This window comes from Prionailurus viverrinus, chromosome B1, assembly GCF_022837055.1.
Source record: "Prionailurus viverrinus isolate Anna chromosome B1, UM_Priviv_1.0, whole genome shotgun sequence".
NCBI lineage: Eukaryota > Metazoa > Chordata > Mammalia > Carnivora > Felidae > Prionailurus > Prionailurus viverrinus.
The window spans coordinates 59,492,713-59,505,766 of NC_062564.1; the positions used below are offsets into that span (position 1 = coordinate 59,492,713).

The 13,054-nt window shown below is 40.4% G+C and overlaps 1 protein-coding gene across 7 annotated transcripts in view; it reads left to right on the forward strand.

Moving 5' to 3' along the window:
- SH3RF1 (SH3 domain containing ring finger 1) overlaps positions 1-11,931 on the forward strand; it is a 187,557-nt gene extending 175,626 nt beyond the window's left edge. For 4 of the 7 annotated variants that reach the window (XM_047856355.1, XM_047856357.1, XM_047856356.1 and 1 more), the window contains 2 exons: positions 509-867; positions 9,541-11,931. In XM_047856355.1, the coding sequence (XP_047712311.1) occupies positions 509-867; positions 9,541-9,709 (528 nt within the window). In that variant the 3' untranslated portion in view covers positions 9,710-11,931. Of the gene's footprint in view, positions 1-508; positions 868-1,794; positions 2,094-8,321 lie in introns of those variants that run through there. The other 3 variants (XR_007151604.1, XM_047856358.1, XM_047856359.1) reach the window with 3 other exon arrangements.
- The last annotated feature ends 1,123 nt before the right edge of the window (positions 11,932-13,054 follow it).

Genomic DNA, 13,054 nt, shown 5'->3' on the forward strand with positions numbered 1-13,054 from the left:
ATCTCAAGAAATTAAATCCATAATCAGAAATTTCCATTTTGTCCTAAAATGTCTACTTCTGTCTTCCCCAAGCCAGAGATGTGACTTGATGAGTTTTTTTCCCTTTACTTTTTTATCTACTTCTTCTGCCTCAGTAGAAGATGAACAGTGGAGTGTCATACAAGCACAAACATGCAGGCAGAAAGGGAGAGGAAAGACAACCAAATGTCAGGTTAACATCATACAGGAAGGAATTGGGAGCTAGATCATAAATAACCAAATATCCATAGAAATGAATCTTAAAAGACCAAACCAGTGGCACCTGGCTGGCTCAGTCGGTAGAGCATGAGTCTCCCCATCTCAGGGTTGTGAGGTAGAGCCTCACCGTTGGGTGTAGAAATTACTTAAAAATACAAATCTTAAAAAAAAAAAAAAAAAATCAAACCAAAAATAGAGAACTAGCACCCTATCGATTACAATAACAACAGTACCATCCATCTCTAATTAATGTACTTTTTTTTTTTCCTAGAAAGAGAAAAAGGGTTTGTTGAAGTTGCTTTCTGGCGCGTCCACTAAACGTAAGCCCCGAGCATCTCCACCAGCCTCACCCACCCTGGAAGTGGAGCTGGGTGGCGGGGAGTTGCCTCTGCAGGGAGCAGTGGGACCTGAGCTGCCTCTAGGGGGCGCCCACGGCAGGGCCGGCTCCTGCCCTGCCGATGGGGACTGCCCGGCCCCCGCTGTGGCCGTGGCTGCTGCTGTGGCCCAGGACGCTCTTCATCGGAAGACTAGCTCCCTGGACTCCGCTGTACCCATCGCTCCACCTCCTCGTCAGCCATGTTCATCCCTGGGCCCTGTCATGAATGAGTCTAGGCCTGTGGTTTGTGAGAGGTGAGTTCACTGTCGTTCCCGGAGAAACGAAGAAATGCAAACAAGCTTTGTGCTGGAATATTTATTCCAACATGAGGATACTTTTCCACATCCTCCAAATTCGTTTTAACTGAATTTGTAGTAACAGGCAAGCACTGGCCTTCTTGTACCATTTGCTGTGCTCCTTACATGGGTTAGGCCTCCAGCCCTCTTTTTGTTTATTTTCTCCAGACATCCCCTCCAGAATTGTAACCAGATGAAATGTGTTAATCCCTGGAACTTGGTTCGCATCTACTTCCTTCTTGCTTCTCTTCTATCGCCAGCTTTTGTTCCCTCCTTTCATCCTTTGCCTTTTTTATTAAACATTTACATAAGTACCTACTGGTTGTAAAGCAGCTGGAGAATTCTGCCAACCAAGAGAATTCTCTTTTTATTCTTCCTGAGCTAGGAGAGTATGCCTAAATTCTGAGAGACCTGACTCCCCCTCCTGACACTGAGTTGGTTGGGTTCCACTCGGAATGAGGGGCCTTGTGTTACTGATTCTGGCCTTGAATCATGATTACACATGGGAGTAGTTCTGTTTGATACAACCAGTGGGGTTCTAGGAATATGTTAGGAGAAACTATATATTTAGCAAGACAACTATCTGCTAGGATTATATGAATTAGAAATGAAGCACCGGTGGTTGGCCAGGAAAACATCATGAAGCACACTAAAATAGTGGACTGTTTTCACATAATGCATAAATATATAAACATTTGTTTTTAAAAGTGCCATCTGTTTTATTGTTTCTATGAGCTTTATTCCTTCTGTACCTGCATTTTATAAATCAAATTTCTGATTTGTGGAGGTGTTGCAGTGTAGGTCTCATTTTCAGTTACTGATTTGAAGTCTTACTATAAACTGTTACACATTCCAATGACTTAAATTTACAAATCTGTATTTCAGATGGACATCTGTACCCACAAAATTTGAGGCCTTCATTCGTATAATTTGAATTATCAAAAAATAAGCTGGACAAGAAGAAACTTTAAACAGCCTACGTGCACTAAGTACAAAGTACACAATTTATTATATATTTTCATAGTGAGGTGAAATAGCTTTACATAGGTCTAATCCTTATAAAACCAGTTTTGAAATGAGACAGTACTCTGAAAAGTGTTCCTCCCCCACAAATAAAATCATTCTATCTTTCCCCCTCATCTGTTGTGCTCTTAGTAAAGCTTTGAAATTTTGTCCTGCATTCACTTAATCCTTTATTCTGAGAGTCAGCCTTTTTTCCTGCAGTAATACTCCGCTTTCCAGGGATAGGGCTTCTGTCCCTGGAGTTAGTCCAGGGACTTGTTTACTTTCTTTTGGTCACAAAGGCTCCTTCTTTCGTCCCCACCCCCAGGCATCGATCTGCAGTTTTTCCTTCATACCCTGAGTCTCTCTCCTCTTTTCCCTGTCATTTGTGGTGTTTGTGTGACTGTTCTGAGCGATCGTTCATTTTGCCCAGCCTCTCCCTAGGCACTGGCTCTGGCACTGCTGCCTCCCTCCCCCATTATGCATTCCTTTTCAGTTGCCAGATGTCCTCAATCTCTGTGGCTTCTGCATTCCTGCCCTTTCCTCTTAGAGGAGCTCATTTCTAACAGCAGGCTCCTGCTGTTCAGTGCATCTGAAAGGGAGAAATCGCTAATGCAGACAGGTGATGGTGGTCCAGGGAGCCGGGGATGCACATCACATAGGGAACATGGAGAATTTAATGATGGAACAGATGGGCATGGGCACTCTGGAATTCTCTGGCAGGTTTTTCATATAACCATTTCCATTTTTACAAGTAGAAAAGGGGTCTTTGGAGAAGATTTCTGCTCAAGTTTATATTTTTATAATCCATATGTTCAACAGAATATTAAATATAATAGCCAGCCTGACCAACTTTTCACCACCCTGTTGCCTTCATACACTGATGGTGATGGTATTTATTTAACTTGTGTTCTTAGGTCCGACTGGCTATAAAAACAGCAGGAAAAAGGTGTGGAAACAGTATAGGAAAACATCCTATTATCCACTGGGAATGAAAGTTTTTGGTTAGTAGGAAACTACCAAGTACGCCGTTTAGGGATTACCTGTTTTGATATTTCAAAATTTTTAACACAATTAAAAGTACTTAGTACTAAAAATGGAGGGAAGATTAACTTTAACATCTCTATGATTCAGAAAGTATTTCAGGATCTTAGATTCCTTGATTCACAACCTAAATAGCAACAACTCCTGCTCTGGCAAAGTGCAGAAGCCTGGGGTTCTTCTGGTAGAATTTTTCCTGATAGAATTTCATAGAAGTAGTTCTCATTGTATTGTATTGGTGCCGTATGAGAGCAGAGTATAACGAGAACAAGCATAAAATTTCCCCTCAAACCATGGCTCTGTCCCACAAATCTAAAGTAAAAGAATGTGACTAGGGCAGCCCTTCAATGGGAAGAAGCATTCACGTGATACAAGGACTTAAGCAATCTCACAGTAAGAAGGGATGAACCTTGAGGTGTGTTGACGGCTGTGGTGTCAGCTGAGACAATTCTCTGAGGAACAAAAGGATTCTTTTGTGTTTGTTAGAGAGGCTGAGGAAAACAAGCAAGAAATGCTACATCCTGGAGGCAGAACATGTATAATTGATGACAGCAGAAATAACAGAACAGATATTTTTGACTCTATTTTAGATAATGGAGAAAAAATAATTAGAAAATTGCAAAGAGGAAGTAGAAATATTTCAGAAGGAATGGCAGTAAAAGAAAGTATATGTGACAGGCTTTTCTTTTTTTTTTCTACTAAAACAGCATAGACAGATAAGGGCTTAAGGAGACACGGCACATCATCTCTGTGTATTTTGAAGTTTAGGAATTAAACTGATAACCACATACCTATAAGCCCATCTCTTAAATTGGAAAAGAACCTGTGATCTTTGATCAGGGATTAAGCTAGAACACTTGGAAACACACAAATTGGATAGAGATAGATTTACAGAAAGTCAGTCGGGTTTCACCAGCATGATTAATTTGAGTCAGTGACAATGAACCCACTGGGTGAAGCAATGGACATAATTTACTTGGACTTCAAGCAAAGCTACAAAGCGAGCTAGTATGGTTTTGCCAGTGAAATACTTAATTGGATATTAGATTGCTGTAGCAATTGGCAGAAAGCAGTGAAGGTTACTTACCCAGACTAGGGTGACGGATAGAGTGCCTCCCAGAGCCACAGGGGGTCCAATTTGGGCTGATACCAAGAGAGATTAGAAACAAACAAACAAAAAATGTATGAATTGCAGAGAATGCATGAGAGGCCAGAAAAATAAAGGAAATAGAAAATCTATACAAATGAAAGATTGCAAGTGCTCATTTAGGTGGAAGCTGGAACACCATAGCCTGAGGTGGGAAGATGGGCAGTGGGATGTGGATGGGGCTTCTTTGTATAGCAAGCCCGTTTCTTCAATTCTGGTGACTGTCACAGACAGGGTCACAAAGCTGCCAACAGGCAGAGACCCATTCGTGGCCAAGTCTGTGAGCCCTGCTATACACCTCACACTGTCCCCCGGGTCTCTGTTCAAAGGGATACTTTTACAACAGCCAAGTGACCACTCAGCTTTCCATGTTTTTTCATTTTTCTTTTTATTTTCCCCTACTCTTTCCATTATTTTTTATTCACTCATTTATTCATTTATTTTTTTTTAATGTTTATTTATTTTTGACAGAGAGAAAGAGAGAGCATGAGCGAGGGAGGGGCAGAGAGAGAGGGAGACACAGAATCTGAAGCAGGCTCCAGGCTCTGAGCTGTCAGCACAGAGCCTGACGTGGGGCTCGAACTCACACAGTGAGATCATGACCTGAGCCGAAGTCGGACGCTCAACTGACTGAGCCACCCAGGCGCCCCTATTCATTTATTTTTAAATTGTGGTAAAATATACATAAAGTTTACCATTTTTTAAGGTGAAATTCAGTGACATTAAGTACATTCACATTGTTGAATAACCATCACCACTGTGCATTTGCAAAAGTTTTGCATTATTCCAAACTGAAACTCAGCGCCTGTTAAACAGTAAGTCCCCATTCCCTCTACTGGCAGCACATGGCAACCACCACTCTACTTTTCTGTCTCGGTGGGTTTGACTCTTCTGGGTGCCTCGTACGTGGAATTGTATGGTATTTGTCCTATTGTGTGTGGCTTATTTCACTTAGCATGATGTTCTCAAGGCCCACCCGTGTTGTAGCATTTGTCAAATTACATTCCTTTTAAGGAGCTTTGCATCTTTTTAAAAATAGTTTTCTATACATTGTGCCTTTTCTTTTGTCATTCAGCACACTTACTCAGAATTACCATGGGAAAAAAAAGAATTATCACGAATTATGCTAAGTGGTATGAGGCACGTAAAGTGAATTTACCATCTTCTCCCCCTCAAGCAGCGTATGGTCTGGGAAGATGAATGAGACAGAGATGCAGATGGTAACAGTGCAATGTAAACCATGCTAAGTGCCGTAAGAAATGTACATGAGGCCTCTGGGACCTGAGCAAGCATGAAATTACTTCCAGCCACGAGCTAGACAAGATTTTGCAGGGGCAAACTAGAGCCAGGCTGTGGGAGGCTAATCAGGTGTGGATGGGCAGAGGCGTCATCACGGGGAGTTCCCAGTGGAAGAAACCACATGCACCAAGGAACGGAGAGGTAGAAGCCATATTTGGAGGGCACATTCAGGTGTAGAGGCATATTTGGCATACTCATGGAGATAATAGCAGCAATAGGTAGAGAGATGAGGGTCAAATCATTGAGGGCTTTATATGCCAGGCTGAGGATTAACCTTCCTCACAGGCGTTGGAAGCCAGTTACGATTTTTGAGGGATAGATAACTACAAGCAGAGTTGCCAGTTAAGAAAATGGGTCTGTTGGATCTACGTAGAATGGAATGGAGGCAGGAAGAAATACAGGCAGGGAGGGCAGGTAGATTATTTGACCGGGTGAACGTCATGAGTTTGTCCACCAGGATGGCGGCAGTGACGATGAAGAGGAGTAGATGGGGTGCAGATTTTGAAAGTGGGATTATTAGCAGGTCCCATGGATGTCATGAGAGAGGGGTCTTTGATTCCTGAGGTTCAGAATTTCCCAAAAGCCCTACTCAGATAAGCATAATCCAAGCGAGGCGGAGGGTGGAGGAACAGATGTGAAGGGCTTCTGCAGCTGTGCCTTATATGTGTCTGTTGGTCTGTAAACATTCTGCTTTCCATGCCTGACATAGTTGGCCATTTGCACCCAGAATCTGGCCTTAGGAGTCTATGTTAGAAATCTGTGTGCAAACTACAAGGCTCGAGGCCAGGATCCGAGCTGGAAGATTTCTAAGTAGAGTCTGTTACCGCGGCACCTGGTAGCCTTCATACATCAGGGCTGTGTCACACTTTCCATTATGCACAGGGTTTCTCATTCCACCCCCCAGAGGTTTATAACTTCGCAATGAAAATTTGCTCCCACTGGGAACTTGGCAGGAAGATTATGTTCTTAGCCCAGCAGCAGTTGTAGTTCAAAAAATTTTTTGACGAAAATTGGTTTAGTGCATTTTATAAAATGCAAATATTAATCTATTTCACTTCAAGTTTTTCAAGAACTATTTTTGTTCCATTTCACCTTTAAGGCATCTCCCAGAGAACCGATGGGGAATACATTTCATGAGAGATCTACTCTGAATATGATTTGAGTCACCTGTATGCCTTTTTCCAAAATTACAAAGCTTTGCTCAAATTTTAACTTCCCCCAAATGGCAACTTATTACATTGCTTTCCACGTGGATTTTTAACATGTTTGCATCAGACTTGAGAAATCTTTTCATCTGAAACCCTTCTTCAGATAAGTCTATAATGAAATTATTTGTACTGCTTTTAATGATATCAGATAAGAGATTCCAAAACCTAACTTTATCATTCTAAAGTGTCATGTCTCATTATCAGGCAGTTCTTTAGACTGTGGCCTGAGTCTGTTTCCTGGATAGAGGTGACCAGTGACTTCCTGGTCCATTCTTCACCTCCTTGAAGCACAGACCCCCACCTGCTATTGCCTGAGCCACGTGATCGCAATGGGAGCTTACATTTTGGGTGTAAACTATGTAACAGAAACCACTTAAGAGCATCACATTCATAATCTTACTCCATTACATGGTAATACCTGTTTAAGTTACTACAACCTTTTCCTACAGATGAGGAAACTGAGGCTGAGAGAGCAGAGATAATTAGCCCAAAGTTAAACTGCTCTAAATGACCTTTAAGTCTATGTCAGCCCCTAGACCCAAGCTTAGTGCACAGCACCTGTGTGGGCAGGGCTGTGCTTCCTCCCTCAGTTCATGCTTGATTGAACCCCGAACCTGGTGGGTTCAACATGTTAACTCATGTTTGAATTAAATGAACATTTCTTAGAAATAATAAGTCACCAAGGTGGCCCAGTCAGTTAAGCATCTGACTTTGGCTCAGGTCATGATCTCATGGTTCATGAGTTCAAGTCCCCCTTTGGGTGAGCCCTGCTTCTCTCTCTCTCCCTCTCTTTCTTTCCTTTCTCTCTCTGCCCCTCACTCATTCACTTGGGCCATCACTCTCTCTCTCAAAAACAAACAAGAAAGAAAGAAAGAAAGAAAGAAAGAAAGAAAGAAAGAAAGAAAGAAAGAAAGAAAAAGAAAGAAAAGAAAGAAAGAAAGAAAGAAAGAAAGAAAGAAAGAAAGAAAATAAATTAGCCTCTATGCTATACTTTGTTTCAGGCCTTGGAGGATAATTTGGTTCATGTGCCCAGAGTAGCTCAGGAATTGTTTGGGGAAGCCATTTGACTTTTGCAGAGATGCTTTTTTTTATAGAGTAATAGTCTGGGGCTCTTGCTGGGGTCCTTCTTAATGAGAGTGGATTCTAGTTTTTATGAGAGGAGATTGATGAAGCTAGCAATCTTCTGAAAGGGCTAGTCTCTGATGGGTTTCATAGTTTAGGGGTAGTTCTATAGAATTTGTTATGACTATCATTATTTAAGCCATACCATTCTTTACTTACAGTCAAGAGTGGGTCTTGTGAGGCTCTGAACTTATTTTCTGACTTTAAGAACCAAACAAAAGTAGAAACTTAAAATCACCTTTATGATTGAATACTGCATAACAGCAAATGGAGAAAAATATATGTTCACATTTTTTTAGTTATCTGTTGCTATGTAACAAATTACCTCCAAAATTGAGTGGCCTAAAACAACAATAAACATTTATTTCCCCACAGCTTCTGTGGGCTGGGAACTTGGGAGTGGGTTTTCTGGGTGGTTCTGGCTTGGGATATTTCCTAAGGTTGCAATCCAGATATCAGCCTCAGCTGTAGTCCTGTAAAGGCTTGACCAGGGCTAGAGGAGTCCCTTCCAAGGTGGCTTCCTGACATCACTGTTGGCTAGTTGGGTTTTTAGAAAGAAACTTTGGTTACTCACCATGTTCTCCTCTCTATAGGGATGCTGAGTTTTCTCACAATGCGGCAGCTCATTTTCTTCAGAGATCCAAGAGAAACTAATGTAGAAGCTACAAGGCCTTTTATGACCTAGACTCAGAAATCACACAGTTACTTTCACAGTATTTTATTGGTCACACAGATCATCCCCATGCATTGTGGGGGAAGACTACACAAGAGTATGAATACCAGGAGGCAAGGGTCACTGGGGTCATCTTGGAGGTTGACTACCACATACCACCCTCCCTGCTTCCTCTGCCTTGGTTGGAAAAAGCAAGAGAGGAGTAAAGGAGTGAAGTAACGCTGGAAAAAATAAAAGAATATGGGGCTCAAAACCTCCAACTGGCTTTCATGGCAGCTAATCATAATTTTGCACAAGGAGACTAAGGAGAAAGGAAGAAGGAAGATAATATTAAACCAACAAGGCTTCTTGGGGTTTTAACTGATAATTATCCCTTTTCCTACTAATATCTGAGTTGAGAACCAATAAAGAAACAGACACAGTTGTCAGACAAATGGGTATCAGCCTCGTTACTGGTGGTGTTGGATTGAATTTGTGGTCATTGTCCTTCCCTCCTTGTCTAGACTGTAGGACAGCCTGCCTGAAGGAGAATTTGGGTATGTAAGGCAGATGAACTGCCTTAGAATTGCTGCCTCATCCATGTCAAGCCCCAAAGTAAGGGACACAGAGAGATGGACTTCCAGACTCACTTCTAGAAGGCAGGCCTGACCCCCTTGGCCCTTGACCATTCCGTGCTTACAAGCAGAAGCAGAGCAGAAGCCACTCAGCCTAGAGGCAGGGAGTTCAGAGAGGACTGAATCCATCTAGTCAACTACTTCTCCTAATCTCACCAATCAAATGAATTCATTCCTTTCTTCTTGGAGAAGAGGGAAGGACAGGGCATTTCCTCCTAGGAAACAGAATAAAATTTTCTGTATGGACAAGATACAAACAATGGAAAGGGACAAGAATAGCTTTTGCTGTACAGGTCACTCAGATAAACCAGTCTCATCGATAATGGACTGTTACACACATGTCAACTCTATTAAAATCAAGTCTCTACGAAGCAGAGAGTCGTTGTATTTTGAGTTGTTTTACAGATGTTATAAACTTCTGTTATTTTCTATTCTGTTTATGTTTAATGCTCTGTAGACCAATAGTGTACCTTTTTTTTTCACTACTTTGAGTGGCTTTAACTAAAATATATCTCTCTTTTCTAGGCACAGGGTGGTAGTTTCCTATCCTCCTCAGAGTGAGGCAGAACTTGAACTTAAAGAAGGAGATATCGTGTTTGTCCATAAAAAGCGAGAAGATGGCTGGTTCAAAGGCACGTTACAACGTAATGGGAAAACTGGCCTTTTCCCAGGAAGCTTTGTGGAAAACATCTGAGGAGACTAACATTGAGAAGGCTGAAGTCACATCACACAACAAAATAGCACAAAGCAATTTAATGGAAAGAGCACATTTTGGACTTCCAGATGGTCCGGAGATGAGCAGAGGATGGGTGTGTGACCCCAGTGCCCTCAGCACAGTTAGGCCAGCCAACAGTGTGAAGAAGGCGTGTGTATGGGTCTTAAAATTCTGGGTTCTGATGTGTAAGGTGTGCCTTGTACTGTCTGATTTGCTATACAGAGAAACCTTTTTAAAAAGATATATAGCTAAAATGGACAATTGTTTACAAGGCTTAACTAATTTATTTCCTTTTTTACACTTGAATTTTTCTTGTAATAGATAAATTCTTTGGATTATGATTTTAAGAAATTATTAATTTATGAAATAATAGCTAAGGAGAAGCTGGATTATCTCCTGTTGAGAGCAAGAGATTTTTTTTTTTTCGACATAGAATGAATCCCCCTTTCTCCCCTCACCGGTGTTACTTTTTACTTCTTTAAGACAGAAATGCCAGTTCTCTAATTTGGTTTTCTTCTTTAGGAAACTAAAACCTATAACTGAATCAATATCAATAAAGGCCTGGGGTAGGCAGACAGAAACAAGAGAAGAGAAGTTAGTGATTCCCTGTCTTTCTGGTTTGGTCAGGAATCACCCTTAAGACCTAGTCTTCAGTATAATTTTATGGGTTTTTAATTTCCCTAGAATGTAGCCAGTGAAGTGATAAGAATAAAGCACAACCTCAAACAAAAATGTATTCGGAAATGTATTTAGTTTTATAACAGAAGCAGCTGATTCATTGGTTGGAAATTGGGAAAATTGAAGTTGTACTCCTGTCTGAGAATGGCTATGAAATGTAATCGCCCATTTTACCCCAAGTGATCTGCATGCCCAGGACACAATAAAACGTTTGTGAGATTGTGGTGGTAAGTGGTGCACTCGTGCTAAAGTCAAAGGCTATAAGAAACACTGTGAAAAGTTTACATTCATCCCTTGTGATTCTTTTCCCACCATCCTGCATGTGTTACTGGATTCCCACAGTAATAGGGACTGTGCATGGTGTGTATATTTCATTGCAATTTCCTGTTGAGGTTGGTTTGCGCTCAGAAGTGACCAATGCAGGAGGTGTAAAATAAACAGTATTCTTTTTGCTCCTGACCGAGGTCTCTGAGCGTACTCGCTCCCTCCCTGGCTAAGGAATCCATCAGCCATTAGACAAGTCATTAATGAAAATGTTCCTTTATGTCCTCCCAGCTGACGGATGTAAAGGATGAGCCGGGAGACTGCTCCTGTGACTGTTCTCTTGCAGCTCTGGGAGGCCTTTCACGAGTGAAAGTGCCCACACCTTACAACGGCGGCAGGATCCAGCTGAGCCCGTCTTTTTATATCCATTCTTTGATGTCATTGGCCTCTTCCCGTTACATTCCGGCACCAAGCGGTCATGGGTCTGGGTAGTCCTAAAATCAAAAGGAGGGAAGACATCCTGGTAGTGAATGAAATTGTTGCTACAGTTTTTTTGTGAAAAACAAATAAAAAACCCTTTTTCATTTTTTACTTTTAAGAATTACAACTGGGAAATAGAAACATGAACTGAAAAGTCTTGCGATAGCAAGAGGTTTCATGGTCTTAAAAAGATATATCATGTGGTTGAAAATGAAATCATTCCTAAATTAACCTTTTTATATATATATATATATATAAAACACTGTACATTATGTTCCTGTGTGTTGAATTTTTAAAAAAATACTTTACTTGGATATTCATGTAATATATAAAGGTTTGGTGAAATGAATTTTAGTTAGAAAAAAAGCTGACATCAGCTTTCATCTGTGTAAGTTGACACCAATGTGTCATAATATTCTTTATTTTGGGAAATTAGTGTATTTTATAAAAATTTTAAAAAGTAAAAAGACTACTACGCTTAAGATAATTTTTTACCTGTCTTTTCTCCATATTTTAAGCTATGTGATTGAAGTACCTCTGTTAATAGTTTCCTGGTATGAAGTTGGTTAAAATTTCATCTGTTAATAGATCACTTAGATAATATAATGTATGGGTTTTCTATTGGTTTTTTTTGGAGACAGTAGGTGGAGATTTTGTAAGAAGGGCTTGTTACACAGCGATATGGTAATGATAAAATTACAATTTATCATTCCGCTTCGTGTTAATAATTTGAAGACTGGAGAAAAGGTTCAAGATTAAAATTTGATGGTCAACCGTTACATGTCCCTTGTGTTAATTCTTAAATTTTTTCTTTTTTCCCCTTTTTTTAACCTGAGACACATTTGATATATAATTTCATTTCATAAAAATTATTTCCATGTACCTCCAACAGAAGATGTCTACAATAATCAATTCAGTGGTTATGAAGCATTTTACCTCTCCAACTAGCAAACATTGTTTGGTTAGTTCCCCAAGAAGTTTAAAATCTTCTTAAAACAGCTTGTTGAGGGACGCCTGGATGGTGGTCTGTTAAGCGTCTTGATTTCAGCTCAGGTCATGATCTCACAGTTGTCGGTTGTGAGATCCAGACCTACATCAGGCTCTGCGTTGACAGTGCAGAGCCTCCTTGAGAGTCTCTCTCATTCTCTCTCTCTCTGCCCCTTTCCTGCTCACACACACTCTCTCTCAAAATAAATAAATAAATAAAATAATAAATAAATAAATATTTATAAATAAATAAATTTTAAAAATAAATAAATAATTAATTAAAAAACAAAGTAGCTTGTGGAGATTTACCAGGGAGTATATAATCTGCTCCCCTCTCCCCCTTCATGGTACTAAAATCTCTGGTGACTGCTAGAAGATACATCTTAGCCATAGAAAGAGGTACTAGACCTATAACCAACTATATGATAACCAATAGGTCTCAGCAGAGCTTGGGAACATCATCTTTAGACTTCATGACTTTAATGGAATGCCAGCAAGTTGTAAGTTTAAAGAGACTGTGTTGGTCATGTTAAAAAAAATATTTTCCTAACCTAACTTAGTTATTATAAAATTACTTAACAGAATTAAAATCAGGAATTCCAGTTTGTATCATAGCTTTGCTAAATCTACCTTTGTAACCACCTGAGCAAGTCAATTATTACTTAGTGTCCTCCTGTGACTGCCCTCTCTGCCACATTGAGTGAAGGCGAGGAGCAAAGGAGACTATGCCACTGTTTTGAAAAGTGCTATTGTAATAAACGGCAGCATTTTCATCTCTGGTTTCAAATATTTCATCTCATTCTCTTGGAGTACATGCATATAATGCCTTTACTGTGTCTAATTAGATTTAGAAGGAGCAAATTAAGGTGATGTTTCCAGCTGTTATGCATTTAACTTTCTGTTCCTGATGAGAAT